This window comes from Phaethon aethereus (genome assembly GCF_964289735.1).
Source record: "Phaethon aethereus genome assembly, chromosome: 1".
Classification (NCBI taxonomy): Eukaryota; Metazoa; Chordata; class Aves; order Phaethontiformes; family Phaethontidae; genus Phaethon; species Phaethon aethereus.
Window position 1 is genome coordinate 41456664 of NC_138575.1, and position 23837 is coordinate 41480500.

The following is a 23837-nucleotide window of genomic DNA, read 5'->3' on the forward strand; positions in this document are numbered from 1 at the left end:
ACGCTGAAATGCCTTGAGACTGTTTTATGAAGCTGTCTGAGACAGCACTTGGGTTTGTCCATATTCAGTGCCTGGTTTTCTTATCAGTTTTCTCCATGGCCTTGTGTGTGCAAGTCCACTAGCACAGCTTAGTTCAGTTTTCATGAAAAAATGGGCCCAACTGTATTTTCCAATCTTGCACAGGTTAGTGTGGATGAAGAAACTGGAGTCTCTCTGATGAATTATACTAGCTGAATTTGAGGTCCTCACAGATTGGGAAGGAAGAATATTATATATCTCTTATCCCTCTTTACTGCTCAAGGACCTCTCTTGCCTCTTATTCCTTCATCCCTTTTCTACTTCTCTGGTTCCTGTCTTTTAAAGAATTCTGGACTACTCAAGCAAATTTTATAAAATCTAGGGGTAAGCGGATATTGCTGTGGAGATTTGTTATTCTCTACAAGGAGAAAGAATTTGTAAGTGGATTTGAGACAGAAAGGAAGAGACACGATTTTCCCATTCCTCTCCAGTGTCCAAGTTCAGATAGATAAAGGATTCAACCCTATCAAGTTGTGAATGACATCACCCCTCTGCCTCCCCAGGAAACCCAAGCAGGCTCAGCATTTTGCAAAATACACCGAGGGTCAGCTTACAGTTCAAAAAAGAAAGGCTTGAAAAGAACAAAAAGCAATTTAATCCAAACCACTGCACAAAAAGAGAGCCCTTCAGTGAAAGGATGAGAATATTGCTATTGACACGGGTTGGGAGAAAACCTACCAGTTTTCTTGATATATAATGATCAAGAATAATCAAATGGCCATGGATAAAGCCAGAAGAGATCCAAGCCTCCCTTTGGTCCCTGAATGAGGTCCTAATGTAACATTTCCCCAGTTCGACAGAGTCCGGTTCCCTTCTGGAGGAGCGGTGTCCAGGAAGCTTCCCCAGCCTGAACCTTTGCAGGGGTGGGTTTTGGTTCTGGCCTGGAGCAGCATTAGGTATTTGCTTTATAACTGGCTGACTCAAACAACCCGAAGTCAAATATCCCCTCAGTTGAGGAGGGTTGAATCCAGCCTAAATCAGCTGAGTTTTGTCCTGTGCCAGAAAACCTTTGGCTAAGCAGTTAGGACAGGTCTTACAGCAGAGCCAAAGAACTGGCTTTTAATTTTGTGGTTTCAATCCTATTTCAGAATTTAAACTGATAATCCTCCATCTTAATTTAAAAATAAACCCTTCTGCCTCACTTAATCATGTCTCTAAACATACTTGGGTCAGACCTGCAGTGCCCTGGTGTCCTTCCCAGAGGGAAAGCCAGTGGTTTCAGCTTCCCAGGCTCATTCTCCAGGCATCCCTGGGGGCCATACAGCTAACAGCTGTCTCTTGGGGCACCATTTGGCTACCAGCTCTGCTCTGATGAGCCCCAGCTGCAACACTGGCTTCTTAAGGGCTCTGACAGCCAGGCAAATTTAGGGTAGATTTAGCATTGCATGAAGAACAGGTTGAACTGGCTTGCAACATGACAACCAGGACACAAAGGTGGATTGGGGCCAAGTTCTCCTCACACTGAGCTGAGTGCAGCAAACCCTTGGATCTTGATAAGCTCAATATCTTTATTCTTTTTTCTTACAAATTAACCTGTACTGTTTTGCCTCATTCTTCTTTCATTTTTCAAAATCAGATTTAATTTTTGTTTCTCTATCTGCCTCTGTCTTTCTCTTTATTGTTTTTTGTTTCCAGTAACAGACTTATTAATGTTCCCTTCATTGTATATGGTATTCCTGAGATTGCTTTACTGACTCATATTTTACCATAAAATATACCTTCTTTCTTTTTATATGCATGCTGTATTTTTCCCCCAAATGCAATCCCTTCTGAGAACACGTTCCCCCGAAATCGCTTAAATGATGTAACAAATCATTCTTTGGAGATAGTTTGACCCAGGTGTGATGTCTTACCTCTTGCCATTAAATAGACGTTTGGCTTTGACATGATAAATCACTAGTTTGTGTTAAATAGACTTGGTTTTAAGTTGGTATCCAGCTCCCCTAGCAAAGGCAGGGACACATTGTCTTTCTTCCTACCGCTCTTTCCTTATGCTATTTAAGATTATAATGATATATGTTTTTTCTTCCTTTGCTATTCCAAATCACTAAGGTCTTGGCCATGTTTCTTTCCTCTGTATTCTTGATTTTATTGGGTAATATTGAGAAGAACATGACCTTGGATGAGATTGTTGTGGAAAAAACCAAAAACAATCATCTTCCCTAACAACCCACAAAAGAAAACCTTTATGGTTTTATTGTTCTGTCAAGGATTGATTGTCAAATTCCATTTCAGCGATTCCAGACATCATGATTAAAAAGTAGATGTGGAATCAGAAAAATGTCCCATTGTTACTTTGAGTCAGCTGCTAACTCAAAATGTTCTCTGATAAGAATACCAAGAGGACTGCATGAAGGAGTAGTGCTGGGAACTCTGTTACAGTATCACGGCTCTGAGAGGGGCATTCCTGCAGAGCAGCTGAATCTCACCCTACTAGCCCAGAGAGTAAGCAGGGCTCATTTCCTAGCAGGCTGGATTATGACTGAGCAAAAAGGTCAATGAATCAATGAATAATCAATGCACCTTCATGGAATATTATACTAATGACCACTGCTTCTATTGACTTTAAGAAGTTCGTTATTGCAGGTTGGGATTCATTCATTTCAACTTCACCTATCTGCAGTGCAAATGACTCATCTAACCTCTTTGGGCATTTATTTTAGAATGAGATGTCTCAAATTCTAGATGTGATTATTTATCTTCATTTATTATAAGGGCAGTCCAAACAGGTAGCTCAGATACAGCAAGGGGGTTGCACTCGATGATCTTTAACGGTTCCGTCCAACCCAAACCATTCTGTGATTCTATGAGTCTATGAGATTTCTTCTTTGTTTTAGGCTTAGTATTTTGCCGTTTCCATTGAAAAATGGAGGAGAAAAATTCAGGAGGCTACAGAACATTACAAGTAAGTATGTTTTGCAACATCAAAGGCAATGGGCATGTTTTAGAGGCAAACTCACTTCAGCGGCAGGTTGGTAACATTCTGAATGATTTCATTGATTCAATCCTTTTTAAACAGTCATGGTAGCATATAATCATAGTACTTCAGTTTTATTCCTTAGAGCATTAGGAAATAAAGACAAATTGCCTAAATAAACAGAGGAACTATTCACCTTGGTACCTTGCTCCAGATGAAACTCTTGTGTCAAAGTTCTTCACTGAAGATATTTTGCTGTTGATTTTAATCACACCACAGTTTTAACCAAGTCTGTTGTACGGTACATCATTATGTTGATGCAAAGGGAGGATATTTTCAGGGCTGTATCCAAAAAGTTCAAGTACTATGATGCTACCATACTGTCATGCTACCATACTATCTTGGTTCCATGACTGTAGGAAGGGCCACATTCCCTTCAGAGGTGTACCTGCTGTGGCATAGGCATAACCATGGCCACAGACACTTTGAAATGTAGCTACTCTGGTGCAGACTTATCCACGGCCACGGATGTTTTGGGGTGTCCTCTCCCATGTGGATTTATCCACAGGTCACAGTCCCTTCGACTCGAATTCACACTGGAGTTCCAGCCGGTCCAGTACAGCAGCACAGAAATAGCAGCGGTGCCCCGGCCACCTGCCAGCCCAGGCTCATTGCCATTGCTGTGATCAAAATGCGCCTAGGCACTGCAGAGCTGGACGGTCAGCAGTGCAGCAGCACGACAGCAGCGAAAGCAAAAAGCAGCCACTAACGAGCACTAGGCTCTAACATACAGTAAGGCAAGCGAGCCCCATGGCAAGCACAGGAGCCTGCCAATTAATATCCAGACAGCAATGACAGCTATAAATTCGATCTAGCACATTCCAATCAAATCTGTCGTTATCTCGAACCCTTCGAGCCCCACATTGGGCACCAAAAAACGCCTGTTGTGGTTTAGCCCCAGCTGGCAATGGAGCACCATGCAGCCACTCATTCATTCCCCCCCAGTAGGATGGGGGAGAGAATTGGAAGGGTAAAAGTGAGAAAACTCATGGGTTGAGATAAAAACAGTTTAATAATTGAAATTTAAAAATTTAATAATAACAATAATAACAATAACAACAATAATAACTATAATAATAATAATTTGTAATGAAAAGGAAAATAGCAAAGATAAATAAAACCCAATAACAAAGACAGATAAATAAAACCCAAGAAAACCAAATGATGCAAATAAAAACAATTGCTCACCACCACCTGACCAATGCCCAGCCAGTCCACAAGCAGCAGCTCCCCTGCGAACCTTCCCCCTACTTTTATTGCTGACCATGACATCATATGCTATGGAATATCCCTTTGGTCAGTTGGGGTCAGCTGTCCCAGCTGTGTCCCCTCCCAGCTGCTTGTGCACCCCCAGCCGACTCGCTGGCAGGGTGGTGTGAGAAGCAGAAAAGGCTTTGACTCTGTGTAAGCCCTGCTCAGCAATAACAAAAACATCTCAGTATTATCAACACTGTTTCCAGCACAGATCCAAAACACAGCCCCATACTAGCTAATAGGAAGAAAATTAACTCTATCCCAGCCAAAACCAGCATACTATGCTGTAGACAAGCAAAATTTACATGTATGAACACATTGCTTTTATACATCCCTTTCTGCCAGTGTAGATACAGGATTGGATTGGTGTCCAGGCCAGCACACATTGTGCCAGCCTCGTGTCAGTGTTCATCACAGATCCCTAGGAGTAATAATCAAGTTTACAGCTGCCTGAAGCTAACTACTTCTGCTAGCAAGGGTGAGCTGTAATTTCCCCTTCATGTTCATCCATTAGGCATCCACAGTTCTGAGCTCCCTCTCTATGGGAGACCTTCTGGTCCTTCGTTCAAAGAGGAGAACATTCCTTCTCATGGGAAGGAGTAGAAGGAAGAAGAAGATAGAATTCTCTCTGTGTTTTGCCCTTCTACTCCCAATTTTTTCTGTAGTGATAATCCAAGAATCCAGCCACCATCCCATGATCTGGATGATTCAGGCCCAGCTCCCAGGATTTCAGATCACAGCTGAGATATGCACAGGCAAAAACAGTCTGGGGAGCAGGAGGAACCAGAAGCCAGTGTTTCTCCTTCCAGTGAGTACAGCTGGGTTATGGGCTCATGCTTTTTCTCTGGTCCAACAAAGTTTGACTTCTTCTGGCACAGTTTCTGAGGTTCAGCAGAGGGAAGGGCAAGTGCCAGAACTGTCTGGTAGCTAGATGACTTTCCTGGGAGACACACGGATTTCTGAAAGCAGTTCTCATTGCTTGGCCTAATGGTCTGAGTGCTAGGCAAAAGGTGAGGGACAGGACAGAAACTTTTCCTTTGCATGTGTTTTAAAAGAAAGTGGTTGCTGCAGATGAATTTTACCTGAACCCAATCCTGTCAGTATAAGGCATGGGCAAAGGTCTCTGCTCAAGGAAAGCTTTTAATGTATTTATAAGCAACAGTTGCATGGCTCTGTCAAGATGGGAGCAGTCTGGGCATGCTTTGAGACATCCGTGAACACTTGAGGGTTCTTAAATTAGAAGAGCATGGTACATGGTTTTCTCTTAAGAGCAGCTCTCTGAAGGTGCTTAAAGTGGCTCCTAAAGATGAAGATGGGGGCCCAGTGGGACTGGTGAACACAGCTAGCCCCCAGCGCACAGCAGGGAGGCCATCAGCATGCTGCGGAAAACCTCGGCAGATGCCTATGGGCATCGTTAGACATCTTTGTACCTTTAAAACATCTGCTCCCTTATGCCATTTACTTTCTGTCAGAGAGCTGCTTGGGCCAACAGCTCCCTGGGGGCTGGGAGCACGTGGGCTTCTTTGGGGTCGCAGGGCAGGGCCTGGCAGCCAGCGTCCATCCCACCACCCCAGCCAGGAGCAGGACAGCAGAGGGGCACTGGGGCAGCCCCAGCCCTGGGCATCGGACACCTCCCTGGGGATGGGCACAGGCCGAGGCCGGGCCCATGGGTGTGCCCAGCTTGGTGGGACCCCAAATAGGGCAGGGCTGTGGGGAAACAGAGACCGGCCCAGCTGCGGCACTGCAGGGCCCGGGCCAACAGCCCCAGGGGGCTGACAAGGGGTCCTGGGCTGTGGGCAGGGTGGGGGCAGCCCCAGGGGGCCGGGCAGGGACAGTCAGGGCTGACAGTGCCTCAAGGGCCCCAGCACTTGCAAGCACTGGTCAATCCAAAGGCAGGCATGCTTTGTGCTGCTGCTGCTGCCTTACCAGCCGTGCCCGCTGCTGTCCGCCCGCGGCCGGGCAGCCTGCTGCTCGCCTCTGCCGCGCCGGGGGAAGTTTCACCCGCGTGACTTCTGCGTGTGTTTTACCTCCACGTGGGCTTGGATTTCACCCTCAATGCATCTTTGCAACACACGTGCCGCTAAATCCATCTCCTGTCTGCAATCTAGGCTTCACTGGGTTCTGAAAGTGACCTCCTCGGCTGTCAGGGTATTGATTTAAATGTCCCCGGAGGGAAACGCGGCTTTCCTGTTTGGATGAGAGATTGTCCCTCTGCTGCTCACAAGTAGCAAAGCCCTGACCATACACACCGTCTTGAGTGTCAAACCGGCCCGCGACGCTCGAAACGAAAACATGCTGCCCCACAAGCAAGGCTGCCAGGGGGCACGTGATTCCCCGGACCAGCAGCCACCGCGAGATCGTTCGCAGCTGTTCGCAGGGACGCCGCTGCGGTGGCGTGACACCCTTGTGGACATACGGCGTCTCAGCATGACTTAAATGCTGTCCTCAGACAAAATAAACTCCTCAGAAACATAAACAAAAGACGTTTATTGCAAATAAAAATTCACATTCACATCGTTAAACCTTATGAAGTAGGAGGAGGTCATTTTGCAAATTGTGAAGCATCCGTGTGCACAAGGGCTGCCGTTTTCTTCAGAACAGCTGCCTGGGACATGCTTATATTTATCTGAATGTGCCAAGCCAAATATCCTTCTATCTACAAAGGTTTTGATTTGGCTGGTGACATCGTTCTGACACTTCCACAGTTTCATTTTCTCTGGATCTGGCAGTAGAGGCTCATAGAAAACCCCAAACCGAGAATCTGGAAAACAAAGACATTTCTGGTATTACTTGGCAGTCCTGGAAATCCCAGGATACAACCGATGCACAGTGGGAACATTTTGTTTGCAAATGTCTTGGATTTACATGCAGGCTAAATCTGCTATGCAGAAGATCTTTTCCAATGTAATTCCTAAAGAACATGACTCTAGAATATAGCCATTTTAATGAAATCAGTATGTACCACAGGTAAGACTGCAGACATGATGGAAAAATTTCATTTGTTTAAAAGATGGATTGCCTCTGTGGATGGGGAACCCTGTAGCTCTGGGAGTTTAAAATGCAGTTGTTAGCTGCAATGGAGCAGCAAATACTGAGAAGTTCAAGAAATTCAGACAAAAATTCAATCTTTTTGTTTCTAAGAAAGTTGGAGGAACTTTCTGATTTCATTGTGTATTCTAAGTGTTGTTTCCCTTTGAAATCTCTCTCCTTTTCCACTGTCGCTCATTTTATCCAAATATATGTGTAAAGGCATACATGTATATATGTATGGCATACATCTGTACACATACCCTTGTGTTTTGAGTGGCAAATGAACATGCAACAAATATTTTATGCTCATCAGTAATAGATCTGGGATAGAAACACTGAGTCTACTAAAGAAGCTGTTGCTTGAAATATAAAATGCAGTAGGGTCACCTTCTGTAGTGGGAATTACTAGGTGAAATTCCATAGCCTGTGACAGGCAACTGCCGAGACCAAAAGATAAGAAAGCTTTCTTCTGGATTTAAAATTAACCAGTCTGTGAAGGCGTTTCACAAAAGTTGAAAGGATCCAAATGACATTTATGAAGCCATGAACACGAGGATGCTTCATTTATTTAAGGAAGAGACAGTGGAGAGTGTACAGAACACAGGGGTACAGGTAAGATTAGGGGTTGAATTCACAGCTGAAATAAGCTGACAGGGCTTCCCTGACATCCATGCCTGCATTTTCACTTGCACCCAAGTGAAACCGGGACCTTCTTCTCAGTATCATTTCCACTAATAGGGCAAGCTGAGACCATTAACAGCCCACAAGTGGCATAATGGAGCAGGCAGGGGGGGAACCGCTAGGGAAGAGCACTTTTCCGTGTCCACATCTTTTTATCTGTGTTCTTCCAGAGCAGAGAGATGGTTAAGCATGTCGTCTTTGATTTGCAATTACTTGACAAGTCATAATAAGTTAATATCTTTGGAAAGGCTAAATGTTTATCAAGTGTAAATTGCCAGCTGACAATTTGTACCAGCTGAGGCTCATATTGTTTATTCATGTTGTTTTCTAATCCTTTTACGATTGGAAGAGGCAGCCACCACAGAAAATGCCAACTGGAGAACAGGGAAGAATGATGGCCAATGAACTAAAGGCTACAACTCACGTAATCGCAGTAACTAGAGCAAAGTGACTTATAACTTGCCTTCGGGACACAGATGCAATTTTGCACTTCTATTATATTTTTAAAGGCCTTTTAATATTGGCATATTTCACCTATTTTTTCCCCAAAGTCTACGTATAGGCGAGAGACTTGACCCCCCACATACAGCCTGTGCCGAGTAAGACGTTAGTGGCCTGTCCCTTCCCAGTGCTGCAGCTGTGTAACTCTTCCCCGCTTACTATTATTTTCCTGGAAAAATATTTTTGAGTTGGGGCTCTTGCCCGCTCTTCTACCACGAGGAGCAATCCTCTGCCAATGATGTTAAGAAGTTTTCGCTTGGAATGACAGGCTGAACTCTGCACAGCAATCTTTGCCATTTCTGCTCTTCCCTCAAACATCCTTCGGTGGGGGCGGGGGAGGAGGGAAACCACAGAGGAATAGTGAGAAGAAAGAAAATGACCGAAGAAAGCAACATGATGAAATCCCCTGTTTCTTTGTCATTTTCTCCTAATCAAAGCCTATCATTCATCAAGTGGATGGTGACTGGATAACCTCACTGTTTTTCCTCCTCTCTTTGGAGAAGATTTTGCATGTTACTCTTCAGTGTATGATAGAGCAATTAAAATAAAGAGCTCACATACTCTGCTTTCTTACACACAGGAATATATAAAGCAGCACAGGTGTGCACTCAGGCACATTCACGCACCATCTTGACAGCTAAATAATGCCTTCAGAATAATAATTTTGTATCATGATTTCTCCATGTTAAGAAAATGCAGTTTAGGGGCTAAGTTTTCTTATGAGATTACTTTTTCCTCAAGCAGAGGAGAGAAAGAGGAGGAAAAGGCCAGCTGTCCTGCCTCCTGTCTTCCTGGAGCTGGGTATCCGCACACCCCTCTGTCCATAGGGCTCGCTGTAAGGACACGGCCTGGCTCCAGGACTGCCAAATCTTTGCAGAAAAAGCACCATGCGATACACTCACACAGGCAGCAGGGTGGTCTGATCCCACCTGAAGTTCTCAGCTCGGCAGCCGTATTATGTTTATATGAAATAACAGTAAGATTATAGCTAAGGTGAGAGGTGGTTTTCCCTTGTCTATTAATTGAACAAGCCAGGTGTTTTAATCCCATTCCCAGTGTATTTCGAAGTAGAACATATTGCTTGTCAGCCACTAAATATTTTAATGGTCTATACTGGTACCTCAATAACAGCTAGTCCAAAGGCGATCCCTATAATTATGAGCAGATGGTCTTTAAGGTATTTGATAATCACTTCTCCACAAGGCTGAAAAATAAGACAAAATTATTAATTATAGGCAATTAATATTATCCTAATGTTATTAAGAATGCATCCTCTAAAATAACTCCTCTCACGCTCTCTCTGTTTCTCTCTCTCTCTGTGTTAAAGGAAGGCTATTTGAATTTCCCCTGGCTTGTTGGTAACTAAAAACACAGCTATATGTACATTGTGGTCTGAGAAAGATATCTAGTCTTTGCCCTCCCAAATATGAAGATGGATTTAGTAGCTGACCATAAAATGGTATCATTTCAAATTAAGACATGCAGCTGCAATGCCTAATGTTTGCATGATTTTCAGCTGACAAGGAAAGAAGCATTTACTCTTACTTTCACTTGATAATCATTCGCTGCTCAGAAAGAACCAATGCAGCAATGACCAGATCTGAAAGAGAACTTGAGTTTTCCACTAATCTGACCTTTGGATTTGAAACTTCAAAGCCTATTATTAGAATTGGTCAACTATCAATATATGGATATAAAACCTAGCTTAAATATTAATTTTGACAAATGTTTGGTGGTCTTGGGCTGAGGCTGGGAAGAAGAGAGTGATCACATCTGAAGTTCTGTGCAGAGCTACTCTCCTTTTTAATAAATGCATACATCTGTTCTTATAATGACTACATCTTCTCCAGGTGTTGACAATACTTCTTTTGCAGACTGTAGGGAAAGCCAAATAGGGCTTAAATCCATCAAAACTATGGTATTGTTCCAACACTACAACTGCCTTCCCCCCAAATATAGTTATATTCTTTCACCATATTTCCTCCCTCACAGTGAACACATGGGTCTTCTCCTTCTAGTCCTTCTAAAAACCCTCTCATTTCAGCTGACTCAGAACAGCACTGAATTTCAAATCTTTTTTCCTGGATCACGAGTTGAATGTCTTGACTAGCATCTAACACCACAATGAAATCTGTGTGTTCATGTGAGCGATATCTTGCACCTGCAGTAATTTCACTGATGGCTTCTCATGTGTCCTTTGAGGGTTTGTCTGAGGCCAAAAAGACATTAAAAGACATTAAAGTGTGTCCAAAACAGCCTCTTTGTATGCATCATATTTCCAGATTGGGTTCTGGCATCCTCTACTTAACCAGGCTGTTCCCTTGCTTTGAAACAGTATTTGCTTCTGTGGGAGTACACAGGGAGGAAATTAGTGTTCAGGCAGGACCTGGCTAAGGAGCTATGCATTTAGAAAAGTATACAGACAGATTTGGATACTTGCTAAAATCTGCTTCGTGCTAGGTGCAGGTTGGCAAATTGTACCACCAGTGTTCTAAAAATGCAGCTATTTTGTGCTAGTTTTCCTTTTTTTTTCATATTTTTCTTTGTATGCATGGAGTCCAAATTTCCATATAAGGAGACAGATAAATCTTGAAATTAATTAATTGAGATCCCTGCTGCTCACCTACCAATTTTGCAGTATGCTTTCTTGTTGCTTGTTACTAGACATTTTTACCTTATTATATTAACTGCCGCAACCTTTTCAAAAGACCGTAGTTGTAGGAAATTACACTTTGAGTATGCTGTCATGAAGCCTACAACATGTAAGGTTTCTTTCCAGCAGATCCTGCAAAATGAGTGTGGGGTTTTTTTTAATTAAAGGACTATAAAACCCCAAAGGTCTTGCATTTAATGTGTTCGTTTTTCAATATCCCTTGGCCCTTCAAAAGCCCCTGAGTCAACATGTCTACCACAACAAGCCTGGGTGGTAGACATAACCTTCTGAGGGAGGAATGAGAGCCAAAGGGTAGCTGATGTGCTGCTCTGACCCAGAGGCGTGCCCTGAACCCAAAGCCATAATGGTTTTCACCTGTAGTAACCAGCCAGACTGCTGAGGTCCTAAGGGTACTACTGCCCTGCACAGCTAAGATAGAGGCATCCCAGAGAGAGGAAGCAGCAGCATATTTCATGTATGCACAGTGATTTCATAACAGATGGCACAGGGGCAATTCTGACTAACAAAGACAAAACTTTGCCTTTTTGTAAAGAGATGGTACTTCTGACTATGCCAGCCACCAAAGACAACCTTGGTTTAAAAACTCTTTTTGGAAAGAAGAGTAGAACATTGTATTTTTCTTACCGTTTTATAAACGATTCTGCCTTGAAAGCTGGTGCAGAGGTTTGTTGATGACAGCTTTACTTCACACACACAGACTTTATTGCCACCGAAAAGAGTATCAAAATTTTTTCCCCAGTCTGCCGGTCCATTCAGCAAACCGCAGCACTGGTTCTACAAGAAAGGAGGGAATGGGGAGATGAGGAAAAAAGGGGTGATCTGCAGTTTGAGGAGACTAGGGGAGGGAGCTGAGAGGAACAATGAAGGAGGAATTTCCTTTCATCTTTTCCCATGTGGAAATTTTCCTAAATTAGTATGTCTCTAACATCCTTTACATTTCTGTACCAGTTATAAGAACGTAAGTGCACAAGTTTAAGAAAATTTAAAAAAAAAGGAAAAAATACCAGATTTTCAGTATACAGCGCTCAAAAAACACTAATATACTATAAAGCTAGTAATTATCAGTGCCAGAATGGAACTGGAGCACGGAACAACACTGGGTATAGTATTTTTTGAGAATCAAGTCTTCTTTCTGCAGGTTATACTTGCAGAAGGTAACAGATTCAGTAATATCCACACTTCACATCTTGAAAAACCAGGATGAAAATGTAAAATTCAGGCACGTAAAACTCTGAAATCTAGAAAAATAACCACCTTGAATGATGGTTAGCCCTTTAAATTGGAAATGGACTGAGGAGGCCAGGGTTCCATTTGGGGTTTGTGAAACCTAAACCAGGTGCAGTTTCACTTCATGTTCCACTTTATTCAAGCCACTAAAGCTCAGGGGTGCAGGCTTGGGTTTGAGGTCTTCCCTCTTTAAATAGCAGCTGGAAATGTTCACATCATTTTGTATATAAGCAAAGGCCGTGGGACATAATAAAGCAATCCTGGTCTATTTAAAAATTAATATAGTAATTATGGGATTTTTCATTTTGCTAGTGTCTAGTGTTTTAACTTGCATTTAAGTCAAACCCTTCCACATCCCCAGGGAATGAAATTCAAATCTATGGCAGAGTAGCCACAAAATGAAGCACAGACAAATGCTAGAGATGGAACAGATATCAACAACCTCTGCCCTTCGTTACGTTTTAATTACCATTCTCTCAAACTTCTGGAACTTCTCTTGAAACACTTTAGATTCTTCTGTAGAGCTTTGCAATGAATTCACACTGGCCAGGAGAGTCTTGTTAAGGGATGTTTCAATCTGCAAGTCCAAATATTTTATTAGTTTTCAGGGTAGAAGCAAAACTCTGGGAAGACATCAACGTAAATGCAGAATAATACTGTACCTGAGATCTGTACACTGCTCCTAAAATACCTCCTGTGACCTGAAGGATCAGGATCAGAAGCAGCCCAATAAAAAACTAGGAAGAAAACAAAAGGAGAAGAAAACTATAGTACTTTTGACCAAGATGACATTATTTCTTCTAAGTGAATGCTAAGCTTTCATGTGCTTGAATAATCATGTAGGTAGAATGAACTGAAGTTCCAGTCAGAGCTGTTCCAGTTATTCCTTCTGTGGCATTACAAAAAGGAGGTGCTCAAGACACAGTGTGCTCAGCTGGGGATCAAAACAAGGTGCACACCAGAGTAGTGGCATGATGGGCAGTGTGTAGGTGAGAGGTGCTGGGCAGGAGGACAGAGAGGATGTTCTAGGAGGACCAACAAAGGGAGCAACTAGGAATTTATGAAATTAAATGGAGTAGGTAGTTGGGGAGGACTGGTAGAGGGAACTTCAGTGATGGTTTGATGGAAAAAAAGCTAGTGACATGCTTGGGGCTCTCTGGACCCTGTCTTCTTGTTGATGAGACCACGCATCATTTTTTATGCCCTAGAATTCAGAAGGGGCTCAAGCACAAGGCAAGCAATGAAAACACATGATCATAATCAAGCATTTGGTTAAACAAAAAAGGCTTCCACCCTCATTTGATACTACTTCCAAGGACCTTTCCCATCAAATGTAGCTGTGGCCTGTTAAAGGTAGCCAAATGTTTTTCTTTCCTACCAACATCAGCATGCACCGGCTCTCCTTTATGGCACCACAGCACCCCAGAAACCCAAGGACCATAATGATGGATCCCACGGCTATCAGCAGGTCAACGCCTGCAAACAGGCTGCTGTCTATCTCCAACTCCTGAAAAGAGAGGGGAAAAAAATCTTTCAGCAACAAGAAGCTCCTCCTACAATCATCTGTATCCCCCAAAAGAAGACAATTATTTCATAACCGATAAATATACTGATTTGCAACCATGGAGAAATTCTGATCCATAAATAAACAAACCTCTAATGCCCCTTTCTTAAACGGTTTGTTGGGGAGCTTGGTAGAACCTGACTTTTCACGACCTTTGTCTCTGCACAAGATGAAAGTGAACTTTACAGAATAAATAAAGTTCTCTTGTCTTTAAAGTGGCTTTCAGTTAGTTTTCAGTCAATGAATCTTTGCTTTTTACTGGAAGTAGCAAAATTGATTATCTCAGCAACTCTCCTACATTAACCAAATGTTAAAGAAACAAAACCTCTGTTTGTCATTAGGCGGCCAGGAATATACTCTGTGGTTGTTCCTGAGACAACACCTTTCAGAGCGATGTTGGATATACTGGAGAAATAGTTAGATGTATTTTCCAAAACAGCTTTCTTTTTCTTTTTTTTAGACATGATGTCTAATATTACCCTTAGAGATGAGGACGGTATTTTGATGTGTGGGACATTCAACTAAACAATTCATATACCTCAATATTATTAAAAATCAAATTATTCAGTTCCCACAGGACTGACTAAGGCCAAAGGCCAAAATAGAGAAAAATGTTCAAAGAATATTTTCCAATGTGGCTGGTGCCAAGATTAGCAAAAATGTCTGGAAGTTGTCACATTTATCTTCTGATGGAAACTGCAAAGGTATATAGACAAGTATAATTCGAAGAATGTGTTGTTCTTTCCCCTTCCAAGTTGGACTGAACCTCCTGTTATTTATTCTTAGAAAGCTCTATTCATCTACAGCCAAATCCTTATGGTCTGTTCAATTATTACTCACACAAAACATACATTGGCTTTGAATGGGAACTTTGCCGGCACAGGGGCAAAAATGTGAAAAAATGCTTTCAGTTTTTGTCCCTACTCTTAATTCACAGTTTTTGAGGAGTACTAAGTGTCACTTCAGGAAACCAGTTTGGGGACACACTAAGTATGCTTTTCGGAGTAGGAAATCACTCCAAAATTAAGAAAAGATAATATTGGTTATGGTTTTCCAAGCTCCATGTACCATCTGAGCCATCATATGTTGTGGTTTAGCCCCAGCCGGCAACTAAGCACCACGCAGCCGCTCGCTCACTCCCCCTCCCCCATTGGGTGGGGGAGAGAATTAGAAAAAAACTCATGGGTTGAGATAAACACAGTTTAATAGGACAGAAAGAGAGAAAGAAACAACAATGATAACAACAACAATAATACCGACAAAGGAATGTACAAGAACAAGTGACGCCCAATACAGCAATTGCACACCACCCCGTGATCGACAGCCCGTCCCCGAGCAGCAATTTCCGCCCCCCAGCCAACTCCAGTTTATGTACTGGGCATGATGTCGTATGGTATGGAATATCTCTTTGGCCAGTCTGGGTCAGCTGTCCCGGCTGTGTCCCCTCCCAGCTCCCCGTGCACCCCCAGCCTCCTTGCTAGCAGGCCAACACAAGAAGCTGGACTGTCCTTGACTACTTAGCAACAACCCAAAACATCAGCACATTATCAACAGTTTCTCATCCCAAATCCAAAACATAGTCTCACGCTAGCTTCTGTGATGAAAACCAGCTCTATCCTGGCTGAAACCAGGACATCATACTAGAGATGGTCAACTAGCAAGTATGGCAATTTTAGCTTCTCCTAAAATGTTGATCAAGGAGTGGAAGTTGTCACTCTTCCACAGTAGAGAAGAGCAGAGCTTTCCACCATGACCTAATTTACCCCATGGCACAACGTCATCATGAGCTGAGTTCTGTTGCATTCATCCTCTGCCAGACATGAGACATCTGGGACTGACTAAGGGCAACAGCGTCATCGGCCAAATGGCAGGCAATATATAAAACTATATTCTTATCTCCACCATCTTTTTACTTCCAGATGAGAAAATACTGACTTAAAAATTATTGTTCTTAACTGACAGACTGTGGTAGAGCAACAGAGGAGTGATCCACAAATTTGCAACTTAATCTATACTAAAGGCTCAACTTGAAAGCTGGAGAAAAATGCTTCCATGTCACACCTGGCCATTTTTTCACTTCTGTAGCCAGAAAGCCTATTTGGAAATAGAAGTATGCAAATTAAATTTTCAAATTAATTTACATTTCTATGGCCCAAATCCACAAGAAGAAATATACTGCTTAAGATTGTTTTTCCTGTTTAGTATAACAAAGGAACAACATACAAAGATTGTACAATGTCTTTCAGAGAGGCATCTATGAGCTGTGAAATAAGCTTTACTCAAGGGTGACGGAAAACACACTGTGAATCAGAGGCCAGTGCCACTAGGAGCACGCTTGGCAAAAGGCTGGCAGGGCCCACGGGGCCAAAGGGCCTTTGCACCAACAGGATCGGCCTCTGCTGCATGTCTGCAAGGTCAAGGGCTCCTCAAAATTCTGTTTTCCCTAGCTTTGTAGAAAAGGAAAGTCATAAAGCTTGAAGTAATTTAATAATCCAGATAAAATCCAGAAGGGGAACTCAGGGAGTTTCTTCTCCCCTCCAGGAGGGCTGTTAGGATATTTTAATCCTAAGTAAAGATTTTTCTTTATAAATATTTCTCTTTCTATATAAATATGAGGGAAAAAAATTAAGGTGGTTTCAGAAGCCACTGAAAATAGAAAGGAAAGATCCTTGCTCCCTTTCAAAGTTGCAGTTACCAGGGAAATAAGAATTGTGTTATTGAAGACAGTGAGAAAGACAAAAATATTCCCTTCAAATATATGGAAGTAACCCTAGGAATATATATGACTATACTATTCTAATAGGGAAAGACATTGAAAAGTCTAGGAGCCGCATAGCTCCTCATTATTCTTGCTAACACTGAAATCAATAACAAAACCATCATTAGTTTTCATTAGAGGAGAGAGAGACACACATGTTTTCCAACAGAAATCAGTGTGCATCTGCAAGACCTACATGAACAACACTAGAAGACATTTCTTGTAGTTACATGTCTCTGCTTACATCAATCACTTTATCTGACTAACTAGACCATCTTGTTTAATCTTAAACATCATAAAATGCACGAATCTTTACCCACACAAGCCACCTCAACAAAAACGTAACACATTTGTGGAAGTTAAGATGGTACATGAAGGTATATGCAGTAGCTACCACATTTTATGTCGTTCTGCTATGACTGCATACATTTACCTGCTGGGTATCTTTGCTAACACGTATCCATATAGAAACTCCCAAAATAACAGAACCACACACCTGCAGGAGAAAATAAAGAATATTTAGAAAGATCAGCAATTTTAGATTAATGCTCAACATCCAAATTGCACCAGATGCTGGCCAAAATTCTGAAATCATTTGTTTGGCAAAGTGAGAGACACATGGATTGCTGGAGCAGAGAATATTGAGTCATATCCAGGAAACTTCATAAGGGTAGTTAAATCTTCAGTTATGCACCAAATCCCTGATGTTACTACCTCAGAGGACTCTGCATTTCCTTGATGATTTATACATGTGGTTGGGAAGCACACAGAAATTCTGTCAGATGAGAGAGGAATATGAATTGCTATAGTATGTATATAACATGACTATAAAGAACATTGTTTCTTGTATAATGGAAACACATGAGATTTGATAAGGGATGTTGCTATAAATATTGCTTCTAGAATTATTCAGGACAGATCTAGAGACATATTCTTTATGGTGAAACTATCAGGAAAAATGTTAAATAAAGTCGTTCTGCTGTTTCTGTCGCAACAACATCTGGCCATCTCCAATCCTTAGAATACTCCCCCTATAAAATGCCTATTGTGATAGTTATTATTTCCATTACATTTTTATAGAATAAAACCTTTCTGACTCATGTACATGTGAAAATTAGACGAGAACAACTTGCTTTAAGATGTTGAAGTCAGGGCAGATGAATCCCAGGTCCAGACATGTTCCCTAATCACTAGTTGAGCTCCTGTTTTGTTGATCGTTGAGGTACTGTTCCACTATGCACCAGTCACTCTATTCTAGCCTTGTCCATCATGATTCTCATAGAGAATTTCTCTTTATTAAGTGTTGGGAACAGGTAATTAAGAGGTTAATCAGGCCTAAGGAATGTGCCTACTGGGAGGACTGGTAGGAAAGAGAGATCACTGAGGACCAAAGTCTAGTCAGATTTAGAATTATCCTCCTGTATGTCATTAATACTCAAGTCATAAATGGCCCTTAAATGTTGTTATGAGCTTCCCATGAAGACTGGGACTACTCCTAACCTTATAAAATTAAAAGAGCAATTTTAATATGTTTTAGAGAATTTTTCTTAAAAAAAATGCTTTCCCTGCAAAAGGTTTCATGTAATATTCAGCATCAAAGACCGTAACGACTTTAGCAGATTATTTAATATGGAACAGAGCCAACACTCAAACATGAGTACCACACATTTTCCTGCTCTAAGTAAAGCTCCTATAAGTACATTTTAAACATGAAAAGGAAAGTTGTACATCGATGACAGCTACATCATGTTATCAAATTTAACTAGAACTCCCGACTGAAATCTTCTGAATCCCACTGAATCTGCCTAGAAACTGATGGTATCATATGACTCTATATTTGGGACCTGTTCAGCAGCGCTATGTGAGCCATGTGGCTATGCATCAGACAACATGGGTTCACTAATGTGAAAATTTCCACTGAAGCAGCTATTGCTACAAATCCAAACAAAATTTGGCCCACTGCCTTATTTGTTATATACGGCCCCCCATAAAAATACAGCACAGTTGTAGAAGTCAATATAGCTGAATGTACAGGAACTTATCAATCAGATGGGAATGCTATAATATTTATTTCCTCCATTCAAAAAAGAAATATCATTTATAAATTGAAATTTTTAGTAATGGGTATATATTTTAACTATAAAAATAGAGTTGGTTTAGATTGATTAAAAAATACTCCATTTCAGTAAAATCTTAATGTTATTTTCATAATATACAAAGTGTACAAGAACGCACAAAGAAAAGTTTTGAAATAATAAATCAAAATAGTCTGTTCCCAAAGAATCCAAGTAGAACATTTCAAGTTTGCTGGAATACTCCATTGTAATTATTAAGTTTTCTTAAAATAGAGTTTTCATTTTTAATGAACCAGTATTTTCCAAGGGAATAAAAAGAGCTTCTTTGAAAAGGTCCTCACCTGTTTTCGCCAAACTAGATGGCTACCATAGTTTTGCCTCAACCCTTGACCAAGAATCAGTGACCTTGTCACGGTCTTATAAACTGACCAGGTACAGGACTGTTGTCCCTCAAATTCAATAGGTCCTTCTGTCCTCAAACCCTTCAGTCTTGGTGTGATGAAGAAATACAGCCTCGTTAAATTAATACCACCTCAGATGAGCCTGCCGTGACTCTGGACCAGCAGCATATCAAGACTTTGTACTTCTCAGACATGGGGATACCAAACTTCTGGGGAATTCCCTCCACCGGCACACACATTTTAAGCAATCAGTTTAAGGGTACTAGGAAGAACTTTATACAAGGTTGTTCCTGTTCAGAAAAACATTTGACTGGAATACTTCCTTGAGATACCTCAAATTAATAGTGCTAGGAAGGACCTATAAGAATGCAGGGTATGGCTCAGCATACCTGCTAAATTTATGTTGCTACTTTCAGGGACCAAGAGGTTCACTTTCCTTCCTGATGTAAGGTATGGGGAAGGGGCCACTTTGGTTGTAGATGGGACTGCAAGTCTGGTATTAACAACTGATCAAAGATTGCCCCATCACTAATCAGGTTGCCTCAAGCTAGGGATCAGACATCAACATTTAGGGAAAAAAAAAAGAAAGGAATTCTACAATTTTGCATGATAGGCAGTAGCAGAAGCTGACAGAATGAGAGCAGCAGGTGAGACTAGATACCCTGCAAACTCTGAAGAAGGGAAAGAGGGAAAATGGGAACAGTCAGGTTTAATGCAGAAAACTGACTTAAGGATGAACTTAAGGACTATTAAAAGGTCCACACAGGCATCCAGCTCCAAAGCACAGATCTTCAAAAGCCCATGCTCAGCTTGCTTTCACCAGACTGGGAGGATACAAAACTCTACGGACATGCTGGAGCCCAGCACAAGGCTGCAGATCCCCGGGGTCACACGTCACATAAGACATGAGGCTAAGGGTAGCAAAGCCAGAGCTTCCTTGCAGAGCTAGCTTAGACTGTTCCAGGGCTTACATATTTAGGGTTATGCTGTAAGAACTGCTTAGAAAAAGGCACCAGAAGGTGAAAAGCCCATTCCCAAGTCCCCTAAGAGGAGACACTCCCAGAGAGATTGCAGAGGACTTAAAATGAAAGGACGCCAGGTGAATATGCAGCCATTGCTGTTATCTAGTTAAGGTTAAAGTCACCTTCATTTCCCACTATCAGTTTAATTTTCCACTTGTCAGCTGCCTCGTGCACCAGGGAGAGCAGCTATGGGAGCAGTGGCTGTAGAGACATCACTGTTGCCTGTACTGTACTACAGCAATTTAATGATTTCCAGGAATTAGAAGCAGGAATGTGAATCAAAGAATTCTGTTTCAGTGTGCTCCGTTGGCACATATTCCTGTTTGCACCATGTCTGTTCTTCCCTATCTTGGTAGTGCTAAATCTCTTCCTTTAAAATAAGTAACTGTAGCTGCATTCCTGTCCTCCTCTGTCCCACCCAGGCAGTTGTGCACAGCAAATGCTCTCAGTACATTCTACCCTAGAATAGTCAGGATTTTCCTACCTTTGGCATAAGGGCAGGTTTGGGAAGTTTGTTCCACGTCTGCTTGTTTCCTGAGCTTTCAAGATCCACCCAGGATCACATCCTGTGTTGTTTGGGTTTGTTTTTTTTTTCCTAGGAAACCCATACTGTCACTGCAGGCTGAGGCATTGGGCATTATTCATATGTTCACTCCAGAAGTACTTTGGAGCTTTTCTAATGCTAGTGTGAGACATTTGCCTATGTTTTAGCTTGCAGGAAATACAGATGAGTGTCAACAGGAAAAACTTCCTGAGGGACAAGAATTCCAAGTCACAAACTTATGGACCCTTTTAAGTACTGTTGCAGAAAAACATCAACACAGACGTCACAGATCTTCAATCTGTCTTGAACGGAGGTGGAGGAAGAAGAGGGGGGAGGCAGTCCAAACCATCACTGCCCTGTTAGGAATTTCTTTGTGAGGTCCAAAGTGATCAAAGTGTTTTGCTAATTCTTTTCATTTTGGCTAGCCACAAATTTTCCAAGGCTACTGTTTGTGGTCACTTTTGAATGGTATCACCTTTTCACTCAAAAAAAAAATCCCTTGAGGTGAAGCCCATAATGTGGCTAGTAGTTCCACTTCTGGTTTCAGTGAACCTCTGGTGAGCCTGACAAATCTCTGTCGGTAAAACTAACAATGAGGTTGAACCATGAGAGAAAAGTTCTTTAACTCAAACCTTTCCAGAGTTTCCAGGACCTGAAATTCTTGCAAACCAGCTGAGATGTGATAAATAACCAAATAGGGTTCAAATGACACCCAGAAACCTGCCTGCTGCCCTGTGCTCTATCTGCCTTGATACAGCTATTGGCAGTACTGCCAGCCCATACCATTTTACAAACATTTACTGTCCACCATCAGAAACTAATTATGACACTGAACGTAAAGCAAAGAACCACAAAGAAGGATATGAAAACCATTTATCAGTTAGGAGCCTAAAAATACAAGTGAATTTTCCATATCTTTTGTTTCAACTACATTTTCAGGATTATGCCATTTGGATGGAAGCAGAAGACAATAAAAGCAAGAGAATGATGCACTGTAAGTGGAGAGTCTGCTACCCTCTGACAGAAATCAGCGATGTTCCTTGACATGAGGGCATGATATGGGTAGGGAGAGAAACTCTTGGCTGGTCTAATTTTGAATGTGGAGGGAAAGCTATTTTGAAGGAGAAAGACAAAGGGAAGGGCAAAAGTTAAACATGTTCTTCCCTCCCTGATTTAGAATCGTACTCTGGTTCCACTTATGCTCTATTTTCTTTGCAACTTCTTCAACTACAGCGTTCAGATAATGTTGAACACATTTCATGCATCACTAATAACAATTTAAACACCAGCTTACCCAAAATAAGAAGTTGAAGATGAACATGGAGTACTTCATGCAGCTGCTTACACCCGCCATTTTCAACAAGCTGAGGCAAAAACGAGCACTGCAGAAGAAGCTTTCCTAGGAGTGTGACCTTGATGTAAAAGTTGTTCCTTTGCTTTCAGAAAACCTCTCAGACCATGTCAAATGCACCGTGCTCTGCTACTAAATGCAAAAATTGTGACCAAGGCATCGACAATTATTTAAATAGTTCCTATACCACAGGTAAATATTAACCAGAGCATTGGGGAAGCACTACCAGATGTTATCTCTGAGTCTGCAGACTCTTATTGCATCTTTGTGATTTGTGCTTTTCTACAGCCCTGTTAGTCTTGTCCTACGCCTCGAAAGTAAATAGATAATGCAACAAAAGTCATCTTTCAAGAGAAAGGGAAGTGACAATGAAAGCATTTTACAGACCTGCTATAAAAGATGGAAAGGATTGCTTTTCTTAATGCTTTTTAAGTTACAGAGTTTCGTCTTTCATTGCCCACTGATCATTGCCAACATTCATTCAGTCGTGCTCACCCTGCCTCTCCGGACATTAAGCCAGGGTAAAGGCATAGGTCTGTGTAAGCCCTGCACAGGAGGGGTAAAGAATCTGCCACCATTTTTTCCCTCTCAGTGTCTACATCAGATCCTTTTCCTCTTCCTCACCAAATCAGGACCCTGGGAACCTGAGCACTGTGGTGCACAGAACATCCTGCTGTGCGGGTTTCCAGAAGTATTGTGAGCCCCAGCACAGTAATCGTGGTTCTGGCACCAGATTCAGGTACCCTCTCACCCACAGGAGCTAAATTCATCCCGGAAGACAAGGCAATAAACCTGTTTCATTAGTTTTGTTTTATATCTTGTTTGTTTTCTTTTGTGCTCCTCAAACTAGGAATCCCGAGGGGAAAATAAAGGTATTGTTGTCATGTTTTTTCTATCAGACCATTTTCTGAAGAAGCGCTGCATACCAGTCCGTGGAGGGATGAGAGTGAGACCGGTTCATCATAAAAAAAGAGGCTTTATTTTGCAGGTGAGCACAAAGGATTTAAATAAGAGAGATTAAGGACATGCTGGACTGAACTGATTTATGAAGCCCCCCTTGTCCCAAGCCCATTTTTCAGACTTTACTATAGGTTCACGTTCTTTAGTTCTGCTGTCTGTATTTGAAAAATAAAGGAAACTGTTAGTATACAACACACCTGTAGATGGTGACAAAAAGATGTAACTTAGAGCCTGGCTTCTGTAGGATCCGCAAAAAAAAAATCTACTTTACATTGAAAACAACTTCCTCTGGGTGCTCTCTAAACCAGCTCCTAATGAAGGTGCGATATTGTAATCTCTCCATTCACTTTCACTAATTGTATTTAAACAGACACAACCAATCCCACTTTTATGAGTAGCTCTATACCTGTTTTTGACTTTCTGAGCTCCTTTCTGGAGTACTACTCTTTTCTCTAACTCTAGGAGATCGGCTTTCTGACTAGCTTATTTCACAATATCTACCCTGAATCTGAGAATGTTCCTAAAAATAATTGCGCTCATGAAATACAGATTTTGTAAGGATTGGGAGAAACAACTGTGTGGTATGGTTTAGATCTAAAGCACTCAACAAATAAGTAAGTTGAGAAATGTGGGTGTCTTTATGGAGGGATGCCATAGCCACAGATGAATCATGAGAAAAATTTAAAGGGCCATATAAAATTGTATGAAAAGGGCCATGAAGGGTAATAAGACAATCACAG

General features: G+C 41.7%; 1 protein-coding gene across 1 annotated transcript; it reads right to left on the minus strand.

Moving 5' to 3' along the window:
* Window positions 1–7016: 7016 nt before the first annotated feature.
* On the minus strand, window positions 7017–22140 carry TSPAN8 (tetraspanin 8; the record flags this gene model as incomplete). The annotated part of the gene is made up of 8 exons (XM_082014079.1): window positions 7017–7070; window positions 9642–9725; window positions 11820–11969; window positions 12892–12999; window positions 13085–13159; window positions 13801–13929; window positions 17178–17240; window positions 22081–22140. 8 exons carry the CDS (start codon window positions 22138–22140, stop codon window positions 7017–7019), a joined length of 723 nt encoding a protein of 240 aa, XP_081870205.1.
* Window positions 22141–23837: the final 1697 nt, after the last annotated feature.